Source organism: Trichechus manatus, unplaced genomic scaffold, assembly GCF_000243295.1.
Source record: "Trichechus manatus latirostris isolate Lorelei unplaced genomic scaffold, TriManLat1.0 scaffold00015, whole genome shotgun sequence".
Taxonomy (NCBI): Eukaryota; Metazoa; Chordata; class Mammalia; order Sirenia; family Trichechidae; genus Trichechus; species Trichechus manatus.
This window is the reverse complement of record NW_004443951.1, coordinates 26,829,918-26,844,991: the sequence shown is the minus strand read 5'-3', so window position 1 is coordinate 26,844,991 and position 15,074 is coordinate 26,829,918. Positions and strand designations below refer to the sequence as shown.

Below are 15,074 nucleotides of genomic sequence, written 5' to 3'. Positions count from 1 at the left end.
CTCAGGAAGCCATATCTTCAGGGGAAGACTCAGAAGGAGGTAAGCCTGTGGGTGCATTCGTTTCGGGGTGGGAGGGGATTCCATGACCCCAGCGAGGCCAGGACAGGCTGGGATAAGGGACACCCTCTCACCCAGGCGGAGATGCAGTGGGACAGGAGCAAGGGGTTGCCTTGTCCAGGTGATTTCAAGGGCCGAGTCTGCCAAATGCTTGTTCCGGAAACCAGCCAGCCAGAGCTCTGCTTGAACGAGGAGCCGCAGGCCAGCCCAGGGGGGCCGCCTAGGGCGCAGGCCCATCTCAAGCCCCACCCCTTCTTCCAACAGCCAATCAGGAGCTTCCGTCCTCCTGTCCGGCTGACGTGAGGTCCTGAGCCCAGGGCTGGTGGGGGACAGATGAGCTTGTGAGGGCACAGTCTGGAGCAGATGGCAGTGCTCCCTGCCCCTCGGGGAAGGTCTATGTGAGGCTGGCAACCTGGGGAGGCCTCGGGAGAGTGGGCAGACAAGAGCTGGTGCCAGGTCCCCTCCCGGGCCTGGCCTGGTGAGGCTGGATGGGGACAGGGCGCAGGGCGGGGCTGAGGCTGTGGGCAGGCACTGAGGCTCCGCTAGGCGTAGAACTCCTCCTGCTTGTCAGGCTTCTGGTACGTGACGCTTGCCTGCTTGGGTTCCTCCAGCGTGTAGCTGCCCTCATCCTTCTTCTTCATGCGGTAGATGAGCAGCGTGACCAGGAAGGCGGCGAAGAGGGCGCCCACGACCCCGCCCACAATCACAGCTGCAGAGGGAGAGGGCAGAGGTCAAGGTCCAGAGGCAGGTGGGATAGGGTTTGAGCCTGGGGAGTGCTAAGGGGCCCTGCGGGCAGGGTAAGGCTGGGGGAGGGCTGGGAGTCCCACACCTGAGATAAGTGTTGGAGTGAAGATGGGGTCAATACTAATACTGCCAGTTCTGGCCCCCACTGACACACCCTCACTGCGTGCCTGGCTCCCTTCTAGGCACCTGACACACACTTAATCCCCTCAACAGCCCAAGGAGGCTGCTGTGCTCTTCATCCAATGTAGGATCCCCTCAATCATAAGATGCACCATTATTTTATATACTGCTGTAGGGTCGCTATGAGTCGGAATCGACTCAACAGCAATGGGGTTTTTTTTTTTTTTTTTTTGATGGGAAAAGAAAAATTTCTGCCAATTTATTTTTTTGGTGCTGTCCAGTAGATTTTGACTCATTTTAATGCCATATGACAGAACTGCCCCACAGGGTTTTCTTGGCTATAATCTTTATAGAAGCAGATCGCCAGGTCTTTCTCCTGCAGAGCCAGTGGGTGGGTTCAAACCTCCAACGTTTTGGTTAGCAGTCAAACACTTAACCATTGCTCCACCAGGGCTCCTTTAAACGATGGCACATCCCAATTACAGAAGAGTTTATATAGCAGGCATGTAGCTTAGAACTAAGTGCAAATGATCGCGCCCGTTCTACAGATGAGGAAAAGGACACGTAGAAAGGTGAAGTACCCCACCCGAGGTCATACTGTGCGTTAGTGGGAAGCAAGGATTTGGACCAAGAGTTTAGAGTTCAGGAGATGTGGCCAGGGGCTGAGGGCAAGTCAAGGCAAAGGATGAGGTCAGAGATTAGAATCCAGGGAGTGAGGTCCAAGGAGGGTCAACTAGCATGGCTCAGGGAAGCAGGGCCAGAGGGTACTAAGGAAAGTGCTGGAGGTGGAGATGAAGTCAGGGTCAGACCCTGGGATAGGGGAAGGTCAAGCAGGAATCATATCAGGTCTAGGGGTTGGATCCCCAGCTTTCCCGTCCTATCTGGCTCCTAGGAAACCCACGCCCTGACTCCCTCCAGGGTTCCTAGGGGACAAACTGAGGCCCAACCACCTGCCTCCATCTGAGCTCCTCTTTGGTCCAAATCCCAAGCCTTACCTACGAGCACCTCCTTCCGCTCCAGGATGCTCTTCTGAGGCAGCTGCGCAGCCGAGCTGCCTGAGTCGATGGCATTGTCCAGGGGGTCAGGGCCGGGGCGGGCACCCTTGGGCAGCACCTCAGGTGGAGGTGAGGGTTTGGCTGCCGGCCCTCCCACAGCCACCACCTCATTGGCTGTGTCTGGCTGCGTGGTCTCTTCCTCTGACAGCTCAAAGTCCCCACTGGGCCCCCCGCTCACGGGCACCTCTGGCTCATCCCGGATTGTAGTCAGGAAGGACTCTGGAGTAGGGGTCTGCAGGGAAGGTGGCATGAGCCCAGGAGCCAGACCCCAGCATCCTCTGCCACAGGCAGCTCCTTCCCACCGCCCCCCCACCCACACACACACAAGCCCATGACCACCACACTGCCCCCTCATGTGCCAGGCCCCGTACAAAATACTTTCAATACATTTTACCCTCACAACATCCCTATGAAGGAGGTATTATTATCCCCAATTTACAGAGCAGGATATAGGCTCAGAGAGGTTAAGTGACTTGCCCAAGGCCACACAACCAGTAAACGGTAGAAGCAGAACTACAACCCAGTTGTATCCAACTCTGGGGTCTGAGTTTGTAACCTACATGTAATGCTATGCTGCCTCTGTTCTCTTCCCTGGCCACATCCTGTCCCCATCCCATCCCCGTCACTTCCCCCTCTAGTTGCCTTAGTAACAATCCTTGGGGAACTCCTGTTGAGGAGCCATGTGGGGACTGCTGGGTGCAGCTGCTATGTACTTGGATCTGGTCCCTGGTCCATGTACCTGAGGCATAGGTGAGTCCCTTAGCCTGGAGGCCAGTCCAAGGGCACAACCCGCAGAGTATGATGCCCCTTGGGAACAGGTGTCCAGGGAACCAGCCCAGTGACCACAACCCCACCCTGTGGAGGCAGGGCCAGAGCTGGGAATCATGAGACCAAACCAGGGGCAGTCGGAACCACTGGGACTGGATGTGGTAACTTCCCAGGTGGGTGTGGAGAGGGTGAGCCTAGTGTCTGGACAGTGCTCAGTGGCTAGACCAGCAGCCTGGACTCTGCGCCGGCCCACTCAGGCTCTGTGCCCTATCATTGTTTCCCCTTCCTGCTTGGCCAAGCATCTGTGAAAACACTAGGCTGCCCCAGCTGCTCAGAGAAGCCATGGGATGAGGCTCACATCCTGCTGGGGTCCAAGAGTTAAGGGACTGGCCAAGGAACTGGAGGGGGCCGACACTGACCCCGAGAACAGCTTCACAGCCTAAGCCCCTCCCTCAGTGAGACCAACTGCAAGGGGCTTTTGTGCCGCCATCAGTCCTCACCACCCCTTCCTTGCACAGCACACCCAGCAGGATCAGACTCGGTTTCCCATTTCCTTGATACTCCGCCATCCCTGGCATTCCTAACCATCTTCATCCTCTTCCCTTCAATCCCCACCCCATGTATAAACCTGCCAACACACACACACTCATACACACTCACACACAGTCTCTCTCATACACACACTCACACATACTCTCACACACACTCCCCAGCCCTAGACGGAGCTGAGCCGACTGCTGGGGAGTCACGACTGGCTGTGAAACCTTGGGAACATGGCTTCACAGTCCTGTGCCCCAACTGCCTCACCTGTAAAACGAGTGCCGTGTTTAGCACTGAGCCGAGCACACAGGCATGCCACAAATGTGAGCTCAAATCATTCTTCCCATACAGCCCCACTCTTAACCACCCTCAGACTAATGATGATGATAATAATAGCAGCAACGACAACTGCTGAGACTTTTAGTTTACGATTACCAGGCATCATTCTAAGCACTTTGGATATATCTATAAATTTAATCCTCACAACACTATGATTTACGTTATATTACTTTCTTCTTTTCACAGATAAGGAAAACAGAGGTCTAGAAAGGATCTGTGACTTGCTGAAGTTCACATGGCTAAAAAGTGGCAGTGGGAGAATTCCAATCCAGGCTGCCTGGCTCCTGAGTCTGCTCTTAAACAGAACACACAGGCCCGCCGCATCCCCACCACCAACACACACATGCACGGCTCCAATTCCTCCCCTACATCTTGCCCCAACATCCTAAAACCCAACCACCCCACCCCTGGCTCTCTGTCTCCTTATCCCTCATCCAGGCTTCTTTTCCATCCCCATATCTCTCAATCTCCACCCTCATCCTCCGTCCGCATGCCCCTCTGGTCCTCCCCACTCCAGTCTGGCTCATCTCCAGACAGTCCTGGTCCTCACCCTGCCAGCTCCATCCTTCCTCCCCAGGCTCTGACCCATCCTCGGCTCACTCCCTGTCCTCTCCCAACCCCCTCACCTGATCCACCTCCGTGGGTTCAGGGGCAATGGTCCCCAGGGGCAGGGTGCTCCTCTCGAGGATGTCAGGCTCCTGGGTGGTCGTCGGCCTGGGAAGGGCTCTTGGCCTGGAGGTAGCTGTACTGACCAGCCTGGGTGTTGGGGCCTCTGTGTCCAAGACAGCTACGGTGGTGGGAGGCGAGGGTGCTGCTGGGGTGGTGGCCCGGGCTGTGGCTGCTGTGGTCAGTGGAAGTGGCAGAAGCCTCCGTATGCCAGTGGTCCTTATGATAGTAGTGGTGGCCGTGGAAGGAGGTGCTGCAGGGGTGCTGGGGGCAGCAGTGGCCACCGTGGCAGGCACAGTGGCCACAGTGGGGGCTCCTGGGGTCGTGGCAGCAGTGGTAGCCATGGTAGTGGCAACGGTGGTAGCTCTCTGGCTGGGATCTCCCGGGACCTCTGTCACCACCAGGGTGCTGGTGGCTGGCTCTGGGGTGGGGTGCTCAGAGGGAAGCTCTTCAAATGGGGTGCCCACAGGCTGGATGTCCGTGGTGGGCAGCTCAGCGGGGGTTGTGGACACTGCCAGGGCCACGTCCGGGCTGAACCGCATGGCTGTCTCAATGCCTGACTCCTGCTCGAAGTCTGAGGAGGTGGGGAAGAGGAAGAGAGCTAGCGAGCTGGGAGACTGTGAGGGGCATGAGGATCCCATGTAAGCAATGGCCATCAAGTTTGGGGGCTCCCAATCCCCTCTCTTTGCCCAAATTCCCCCAGGACAAGATGAGAGAAAGAAGGAAGGCACAGTTTGGCCAAAGGTTATCCCTTTGGCTAATGAATGTTCCCCAACTCCTCTCTGCCTAGTCAAAAGTTCTTCCAGGGGCCCCTTCTTCCAGGAAGCCTTCCCTGACTATTCCAGCCCACCCAGCCTGGAGCTTCTATCAGGTCAGTTCAGCCCACAGCAACTGAAGCCTACTGGGTGCAAAGCTCGCTGAGGGCTGAAGGGGGCAGGGGTAGCATTCTGGGAAGAGAGTCAGACCCAGGTACACCCCTACCACAAACACAAGATAGTGGGTTCACTAAAGGCTCCCCCAGAGGCAAAGGCAGAGGGCAGTGGAACAGCAAGTGGGGGAAGGAGTCCTTCCTACAAGGGAGTGCTTCAGCAATCTGTCTCAAAGCCAGGAATCGTGAAGGGGCTTGAGAGGAAAGGAGAGACGGAGGGAGACCACAGATAATTCCTGGGGGCCTGAACCAGGCAGAGGAGGGGCATGGGAGGAGCCAGGGGGCCATCTCCTCAGACACAGTCCTGGCCCCTCACAAGGCCCAATCTCAGCCCTCTCCTTTTTTGGCTACCATTTTTAGAGCTCTGTGCCAGACGCCTGTCTTATCTCAAACCCTCACAGCGGCTGAGAGGGATACTTATCTTCACTTATACAGATAAGAATACAGAGATTCAAAGAGGGAAAGTGGCTTGTTGAAGGGCACACAGCTGTTAAGCAGCAAAGCTGGGATTCGAACTCGTCCCTCTCTTGTCCTTGCTCTAACCCCGCCCCTTGGCTACAACTGATTGGACCAGAGGAGGGCACCTGACCTAAGTGGAGCCAATCAAATTGCCTCTGCTGAGGGTTTGCCATTACAACTAAAAACCAAACCAACCGGCTGCCATCCAGTCCACTCCGACTCATAGAGATCCTGTAGAACAGAGTAGAACTGCCCTATAGGGTTTTCAAAGCTGAAATCTTTAGGAAGCAGACTGTCACATCTTTCTTCCGCGGAGTGGCTGGTGGGTTCGAACCACCGACCTTTCAGTTAGCAGCCCAGTGATTAACTACTGTGCCACCAGGGCTCCTGAGAAGTGCTAAATTCCCTCTGGTAGTTGAACAGTAATTTGAAAATTGGGTTGCAAAGGGGTGGCTCTGTGTCCCTACTGAGACCAGGGGGCAGAGACAGCAGGGCTGCAGAGAGCCCATGAGGCCATGGAGAGCTGGGAGTCCTCCAGGCCCTGGTTCTGGTACCTGGGAGGGTCACCTGCCCTTCTTGTTCTTGGGGTCCAGGAAGACCCCTGCCTGGCCTCCCTACAATAAAGCTCCCCCGCATTGCGTAAGGGAGCTGAGTGGGTTTCTGTTCCTTGCAAGCAAAGCTGCGGGTGGGGCGCTAAGTGCACGCTGCTCACCGCCCCAGACAGGGAAAGGAAGGATGTACTTACAGCCCGAGCCTGACCCCGAGGAAAGGTCATCCAGCTCGTCATCAGGGAAGGAGTCATCGTCCCCGGAGCCCTCGAGGTCCACGGGCCTCTCGAAGTTCTCGCTGCGCCAGCGCTGGGCCTGGGGACCAGAGAGACCAGCGGGCTCAGCACCTGAGGGCAGCAGCCTGGACTCGCCCAGAGGGGCAGACACACATGGGCCGAGGACCTCGGTGTGGGCAGCAGGGAGTTGGGGGCAGGCCTGATATCCCTCCCCGGCCACTGAAGGGTCGCAGCCCCCATCGTCCTCTTGACAGTCATCACTGGAGACCCCTGGTTAGTCACCCATCACCTGATCAGAACCACTGAGCGGCAGAGCCGTGTTCAGAGTGCAGATTCTGGGGCCAGATTGCCTGAATTTGAATCCATCACTTAAATGTGTCACCAGCAGCAAATTACTTAATCTCCCCATGCTTCTGTTTACTCACTAATAGTAGCTGTGAGCTAATAGGGTTGTGAGTATTCAGCGTGCTGACGCATGTGCAGTGCTGAGCGCAGCCCTAGTTCACAGAGGTGCTTGGTGCAGGCTCCCTGTTACTCTCGGTGTGGTCAGCATCACCACCACCACTCACAAAGCGTCTTTCACAGACAGGATCCCACGCGTGGGAATCCTCAAGACAAGCGGGGGGAAGAGGGGGTGGTGAAGGTCATCAGTCCCATTTGACAGATGAGAGAACTGAGACCTAGCTGCACAAGGTCACCAGAAGCATGTGATATGCATGAGACCCAGACTGCTTGGTACCCACCATCCCCCACCTCAAAATCCCAATTAGCACCATCGGGAAATTTGAGTACCTTGTCGGGGGTGGGGGGAAGAAGGGGTGCAGGCTCCATCCCTGGCCCTGGGTCCTCCCCAAAACAAGAAGTCAGCTCCCTCCCCCAACCACTCCCAAAGTATTTCAACATCCCAGCTCAGGGCCTGACTGCTACTTCCATGCCTGCCATGAGGGTCTCTAGGAGGTCAGCAGAGGTAAGAGAGGCTTCTCCCAGGGTCCAGCTCATCAGGCCCAAGGGGGAAAAAAAAAACATTGCCATTGAGTCCATTCTCACTTACAGCAATCCTACCTACAGAACAGAGAAGAACTACCCCACAGGATTTCCAAGGAGCAGCTGGTAGATTCAAACTGCCAACCTTTTGGTCAGCAGCCAAGCTCTTAACCACTGTAATCACTGTGCCACCAGGGCTCCCCAGGCCCAAAAGTCCTCCCATAGTTGGAACCTAGGAAGGCTGGGAGCTAGGACTCTTGGGTCCCCACTCTGTCCCCACCCCCACCCCCACCTCAACCCTGGGGTTGGAGCCAGTGCCATGACCTCAAAGGCAGCAGTGCTAACCCCCTGAGAGGAGCAAACTTGGCCCTGCTCTGTGGCCCTCCCCCCACCACACCTTTACCCTGGTTCCACACTGAGCCCAGCCACAGTCCTTGCCCACTGTACTTAACTCCTGGTGCTTGGATAGGAAGGACGTGGCATTTGGGTCTTAAATAATTGAAATAGAGAGAGAAAGGCATCTCAGGCAGAGGGAAGAGAATAAGCAAATGCTCCGAGGCAAGGAAGTGCTTGTGGAGCTGGCCCTCCCCACCCCTTTCCACTCAATTCCAGCCACCTAGGTCCCTTCTGTTCTGGAACATGCCTGGTCTTTCCTGCCTCCTTCAGTCATGCTATTCCCTCTGCCTAAACACCCTTCCTGCCCATCCCCTCATCCCCTAACTTCTTTGCCAACTAACTCTGGCTCCCACATCACTGCTTGTGAGAAGCTCTCCTACTCTGACCTTTCAGAGCATCCAGGGCTTCTGAATCCACACACTTATCACTACTTGTGAGATGTGGCTGGCTGTGAGTATTTCTGTTCCATGGCTGTGCCCACCCCCACCAAACTATACACTTGATGAAGGCAAGGACAGTGTCTAGAGACCAGCAAGGTGCCTGGCATACATATAGTAGGCATTCAAGAACTATTTGTTTCGGGATGACTGTTGGGTAGGAAGATGTCAGTGGTTCACGGGGTGGGGTGAGGCAGGGGTGGCTGGAGTGGAGGCCAGGGAAGTCAGCTGGGGATCACAGAACACGTGATCTGGGAAATGGGTCATTTTTAATGCTGGCTGCACAGCAGAATTTCATGAAAGCTGTCCTCAGTGAGTCAGTAGGTCTGAGGGTGGAGCCTGAGCATCTGCACTGTGTGACCTCTCACAGAGGAGTTGGAGCTGCCGACAGCAGGGAGCCACAGAAGGTGTGTGAGCAGGAGAGGGACTGCACTGGCACTCTGTTCTGTGTTCAGACCGACACACACCCGCCACTGACGGCCCCATTCTAGAGTCTATACAGAGCTGGAGAGAGGCTGCTGCAGAATTTCCATCCTGGCTTCCGGCCCCCAGCCTGGACCACCTGCTCGAAAGCCCTATCCCGCTCAGCCAGGGCAGGAGGCCAGGGCAGGAGGCCAGGGCAGGAGGCCAGGAGATACCCTCCAACACACACACACACAGTCTCCAAGTAATGAATTAATCAGCATTTACTTGCTACCAGTGAGTCACAGAGTGGAACAATTAGTGTAATTGCTCCCATGACTAATTGTTGGGTCTTCCTCCTTTTCAGACATTCCAGGAGCTCTGAGGAGCTATCGTCCAACTTTCCCCAGCTCCTGTCTCTGTCCTCACTGCCCAGAACAAATCCCCAGGACCCAGGGCTGGGGGACCAGAAGGCTCCCTACACTACCAGCCTCCACAACCTGGGCTAGCTAGCCACACTTGAGTCCCTTGGAGATGCTGTGCTCCCGTCCCTCTAGTTCTCAGACAAGCAGCCTGAAGCCAGAGAACTGCGGCTCCTGCCCAGGACCACAGCAGGGTGGGGCAGGGCAAGGAACAGCACCCAGGCTCGCAATGCCCTTTCATCCTTCCAGGCAGGGCAAGGAGTGGCTCAGAGGCCTTTAACTCAGAGGAAGGGTTCTAAGAGGTTTGTGATCCCTGGGAGTCCCCAAACAGGGGTAAACATGGGGGCCAGATTAGGGAGTCCTTGTGATTCCTCAGTGACCAATGCCACACACCAGCCCCTAACACCCTGCTCCCAGAAAAGCCTGCACAAATCCAAAGTCCCCTCCAAAGGCACCCAGACCATTGAAATAACACACCCAGAGATACGGAGAGAACATACCCACCCCAGACACACCTTGACACACACTCCCCTAAAGGCAGCCACAGAGAAACACTGTGTCAGCATGCCCCTTGGTGCAAACAGGTGCATGCGTGGGGGTTGAGGGGCTGAGGGGGGCACATACTGTGCAGCTCTGAGGCTCAGAGACAAGCATGGAGTCTCCTGTGAATCCATCAGCCTTCACTCAGGTAGCTCTCACCTAGATACTATTCATCCCTAGCTCAGTAGCCATCGACATGACAACCGTTACCATGGTGACCATCTCCTCCATGCTAAGGACCAGGAGCTCCAGCTCCCCACAGAGATGGGGGGAAGCAGGAGAGGGAGAGATCATGGAAGAAGAGAGGAACAGAGAGGACGACAGGGAGAGGGGAGAGGCAGAGACACGGGAAAAGAGGGGAGCCATGGGGCAGAGGGGCACAGAGGGGAGACAGGAAGGGAGAGGTGGAGGAGAGAGAGAGAGAGGGAAGGCATGAGCGGGAGGCAGAGGGAGAGAATTCTCTCACATCTTAATTTAGCCTCACGCTGATCAGACAAAGCTGGGGAAGGGGCCACCTCAGTGATTTTCGAAACCTGCATCCAAGGGAATATTCTTTCCGAATAATAAACAGTTCCCAGATGGGAGGGAGGGGGGTGGCCAGTAACCCAATCACCCCTGAGCTCACCCTAGGAAGCTTGGTGGGGATTTAATGCTGGGGGCGCCTGGGACCTGCCGAGCCCTGGGTGCCATCTCACCAAGCCTCGCGAGCTCTGCCTCTCCTTGGGCCTGCTGGGGGTCTTGAGCTGCTGGGGCCCCAGCAGGACCACTACAGGGGTGCTAGCAGCTGCTGCTCCCATGGGGGCAGAAAGGAGAGGGGAGAGAAATGGGGGTGGGGAATGGAGCCTGGGAGGCAGCAGAGAAGCCTCAGAAGTCACAATGTGCCTGGGAAGGAAGGTGACAAACAGCCTTTGACCCCCAAATGACCGCTTCAATTTGCATAATTCTATGCATAATTAGCATAATTATCCATGCAACCTCCTTAAAGGAGAACTGAATCCAAATGCCCCCGAACTCTGACAGCCCCTTCCTGGCCCTCACTGCTCCTGGCTCCGGGGTAAGCTCACACCCTCATATGTCTGACACACACATACCCTCCACATCCACACACCACAAGTAATAGACAATACAGCCCAATACCCTCATGCACACACAACACATCCCAGCACGCACACACAGCCACACCCTACAAAAACACACCGACAGCACTGCTACACACATCCATACCCAGCACACACGCACACATACATACAATTAAAAGTAACACTTCCCAACCCCAACATGCACACCCACTAAGCTTATACACAACACAGCCCAGCACACATCACCACACACTCACCCACTTAATACACCCCAGCCACACACACACACCTAGGGTCCTCAGAGCCACACAACTGCACACCTCCCATCGCCTAACACACCCCACACAAACCTCAGGAAAACTCACAACCACACGTTTAACACACACACATCACTCGAGGCACACACAGGCCCACCCCGGTCAGAGTAGGTTCCCTAAATCACACATCACCTCGATCTACTCCCCACCTGTAGGCACACTTCTCTGACTGGCCACAAACTCTTAACTTGTATACAACCATTTCTCCCGCTCGAATCCCTCACACCCAGACAGCGAGGCACAGGCAAGTGTCCCCACTGCAGAAGCACCTGAACGTCTGCTTCCTGCCACCGCAATCTCAGGGGGCAGACACCCAACTGGAGGCTCCCCCAAGCAGCCGGTGAGGTCTGATGATGGGGCCCCAGGGGGACTGCTGAGGGCCCTGAGGGGGTTCTCGAGACCTCTGCCCAGCTGCTAAGGACCTGCCTGGGCAGGCTCTGGAAGCCCTTCACCTTCACTGCTTCCTTTCATCCCCACAACCCCCAGGGCTTTCATGATCCCCATTTCACAGGTGCAGGCACCACAGCTGGAGTATGGGCAGAATTGGGATAAGAGCACGGATCCTCGGTCTCATACACCCTTGCCCTGACCACTAGACAGCCATCCCCAGATCCGCTCCTCATCTAGGGTCCCCACCCCCACCCCTCACCCCCTGTACAATTTCAATTTAGAAATACCCACAGCCACGCACACACCCAATGTCATGCACAACATCCACATACTCAGCGCATTGCAAACACACCGTGTGCTCCCAAACACCCACTCGCATTCCTCCACATGCTCCCGCCTACACATCCCTAAATAGGACCCCCGCCGTGCCATATGTATACCCCACTCCCAGATGCCCACTACCAGGCCCTAGTACCTGCACCCCCCAGTCCCCTCATGCCCACACACATGCACACACGGACCACCCTCTAACACTTTCTCTCCCAGATACATACAAGTGCACACACAATACCAGGGTGACATGGCACCCTTCCCAATGGAATGATACTCTAGTGCCATTTTTCCTCTCTGTCTCTCTCACCACCACCCTGATCTGAGTGGACCCACAGCCTCGCCCCACAGTGGCACCTCAGGTTCCCAGTCCACATGGGACCAGGCCCGGCAGTATCCAGAGGGCCCCCCCTCACTCGGCACCCAGTCTGCCCTCTTCCTTCCCTAGCCCGCCTCCCTGAATCAGCTAGGTGCAGGGGAGTCTCCTCAGTTCACAGAGCCCTTCCATCGCCACTCTCAGAACTCATTCTGAGATTGGGGTCGGGGCGACAGGTTCAGGGAGAAAGCCAAGGCATCTGCCTCCTGCCCTCAGCCTACATCTGAGCCCCTGGAGAAGTCTGGGGTCTCTCATGTACAGCCCCACCACCTTCTCCTCCCCATCACGAGCCTTCCCAGGGACACATGATAGCACAGAGGTTCAGCCAGATTGAATCTGGTCCATCTCTTACTAACCGCACAACATTAGGTAAGCCACTCACTCTCCTGCACCTCAGTTTTCTCATCTGTAAAATGGGGCTAATAATAGTACGTAGCCCATAGAGTTGCTGTGGGAATTACGTAACATCATGCAGGTGATGAGAGGGGCACAGGACCCAATGCCAAGTGAGAGCTGAATAAATAAATGTAGCCGCGATTACTGTTAGTTATATATTCACATTTCTATTGTTCTACGTGAGAACTTTATCTCATTTAAGCCTCAACATCCTCATGACAGAAGTGGCAAGAGAGATTAAGTAGCCACACAGCAAGAGAGAGTACAGAGAAGCTGAATGAGGGGGAGAAAGGGCAAGTTACAGGAACAGACAGACACACAAATTAGGTCAGCTGGCAGGGAGCCAGGAGCCCAGCACCCCTGCGCACTGTTAACCATGCTGCAAAAAGCTAAGAATAAAATCAAGTGTAATTAGTTCTGCCCGAGCTTCCTTCCCCTAATTAGCCAGGCTCTGGCTCTACTCTGCTGGTGATCAGAGGTGATGTAAGCAGAGCTTGGGAGCCTAGTTTTAGATTCAGACGGTCTTGAGTTCAAGTACCAGCTTCACCACTTATTTGCTGGGTGACTTTGGGCAAGTTACTCTTAATCTCTCTTTTGGTTTTGGTTAAGTGGAGACAATAATAACACATATCTCATCAAGCTGTTGTGAGAATCAAGTGAGATAATGCAGAGAAAGTATTTGTGCCACCCAGCACACAGTCGGTGCTCAATAAAATCATTGGCTGTATTATCCTGGCCAATGTTTCTCACCCCAGGCCTCACCCTTAAGGCTAAACTAGACCTGGGAGATGACTGACCTCAGCTCCTTCTCTTACTGACGTGAAAACTGAGGCGCGGAGTGGGGAGAGACCTGCACTATCCCACCAAGTAGCACTCAGAGAGGTGAAGTGAGTGTTCCAAAGACACACAGCAACTTGATGACCAGCTCCTAGAAGTGGGGGTCAGGGAAAGAGGGAGTCTCGGCAGAGCCCTCTGAGTCCTTGCAGGCTTCATCCCCGCTGGCCCCGTCCCTGAAAGGCCCTCCGTCCTGTGAGAACTCAGTGCCCCTCATGCTCACCAGCTGCACCCCGGAGACCTGGAGCGGCACTGCAGGAATGTCGGCCGGGGCCAGGATCTGGGCAGCAGGACAGCAAGGAGGCCACACAATGGACAGCCTGGCCTGGAGGGGATGCCTGCCCCCCCATGCACAGCTGCCTGGCTGGGAGCCCAGCACCCTGACATTCACTACGGAGGAGGTGAGGGGTGCGTAGGCTGCACCTGCACAGAAGGGGCCACAGTGCAAAGTCCCAGAGAGAAGAGGGGCTCCGGGGAGGAGCTGGACAAGGAGGGGCAGGTAAGGCCCTAGCTGAACTTGACAAATCCCCACTCTGTTGTTAATTGCCATCGAGTCAACGCCGACTCGTGGCGACCCCATGTGTGCAGAGCAGAACTGCTCCATAGGGTTTTCAAGGTTGTGACCTCTCGGAAGCAGCTTGCCAGGCCTGTCTTCCAAGGTGCCTCTGGGTGGGTTCAAACTCCAATCTTTCCACTAGTAGTCAAGCACTTAACCATCTGTACCACTGAGCAACTCCTATCCCCCCAAAAATTAGCAAGCCCAGATGTACACTCATCCCTGACACCCACTCCCACGTGTTCACACTCATACACTCACACACTCAAGCCTTCCCACCACCCTTATCTCCCCCCACTGTCCCCAAGGGCAGCTCAGAGGGCAGGACCCCCCATATGGGCCCAGCCCAGCCCAGCCAACTGCTTTGCAAAGGATATCCTGACACCAGAGCCCTCCCCACCCCGTGCTCCTATTTCCACCATCAGCTCCAGCCCTCCCACTCCATCGCCACTTCCACTACACATCTTCCCCCATCCACAGGCTCTCCTGGGCCCAGTGGGAAGGCAGGCAGCATCCCCAGCCCAGGAGACTACGACCTCAGAGACCAGGAACGAGCCTCCGTCACCCTTCTCTGCATTCCCATCTTTCCATTTGTAAAACAAAAAGGAAAAGTTGAAAGAAAAGTCAGGGCAGGATATCTAAGGGCCTCTCTGACTCCGACCCTCAGGCATTCCAAGAATCCAGCCCTGGGGTGAAAGAGATCCAGGGCAGTGTAATTTATAACAGGGGAACAGTGGAAATAACCTACATACCCAACAACAGGCGACTAGTTAAATACGTTAGAGCACGATCACAACGTGGAGTATTATGCAGCTACCAACAACTGTTTTGACAAATCCGAGCTATCTAACTGGGTCATTACAAGGCATAAATGCATCATGGAAGGGTTTTGGTTTTGACTCGTTTCAAAGCAGCAAGGATATGAATGCATCCTTAAGGATATGGGAAAAGTTACATGCTGATCATCGGCAACACAGTGTGGGCTGCAGATAGGTTCTGCCTCTCAGTACCTGTGTGCCCTGGGGCCAAGTACTTAACTCTCTCAGCCTGGTTTTTCTGGTAAAACAAATAACTCGCATCTCGTGGGCTCGACTGGAGGAATCTCAGCAAGGCCGCATATTAACGAAATGCTCAATAAATGTTGGCTATTAATAC

General features: G+C 55.2%; 1 protein-coding gene across 2 annotated transcripts; it reads right to left on the bottom strand.

Moving 5' to 3' along the window:
* Nucleotides 1-346: 346 nt before the first annotated feature.
* SDC3 (syndecan 3) lies at nucleotides 347-6,533 on the bottom strand. Of its 2 annotated transcripts, XM_004372030.1 has the most exons (4): nucleotides 6,422-6,533; nucleotides 4,250-4,863; nucleotides 1,917-2,208; nucleotides 347-766 (listed from the first exon to the last, which is right to left on the bottom strand). In XM_004372030.1, the coding sequence occupies exons 2-4, from the start codon at nucleotides 4,829-4,831 to the stop codon at nucleotides 600-602; spliced, it is 1,041 nt and encodes a 346-aa protein (XP_004372087.1). In that variant the 5' UTR covers nucleotides 4,832-4,863; nucleotides 6,422-6,533; the 3' UTR covers nucleotides 347-599. The 2 variants fall into 2 exon arrangements, with proteins under 2 accessions (XP_004372087.1, XP_004372086.2); XM_004372029.2 differs by lacking the exon at nucleotides 6,422-6,533 and having other exon boundaries at nucleotides 600-766; nucleotides 4,250-4,942.
* Nucleotides 6,534-15,074: the final 8,541 nt, after the last annotated feature.

Excerpts from the sequence above, each read along its gene's own strand:
- SDC3 (XM_004372029.2), bottom strand. The coding sequence starts at position 4,930 with ATGGGATCCTCATGCCCCTCACAGTCTCCCAGCTCGCTAGCTCTCTTC. Across the intron at positions 2,209-4,249 it reads AACCCACGGAGGTGGATCAG|ACCCCTACTCCAGAGTCCTT; the intron begins GTGAGGGGGTTG and ends CCTTCCCTGCAG. Across the intron at positions 767-1,916 it reads GCGGAAGGAGGTGCTCGTAG|CTGTGATTGTGGGCGGGGTC; the intron begins GTAAGGCTTGGG and ends CTCCCTCTGCAG.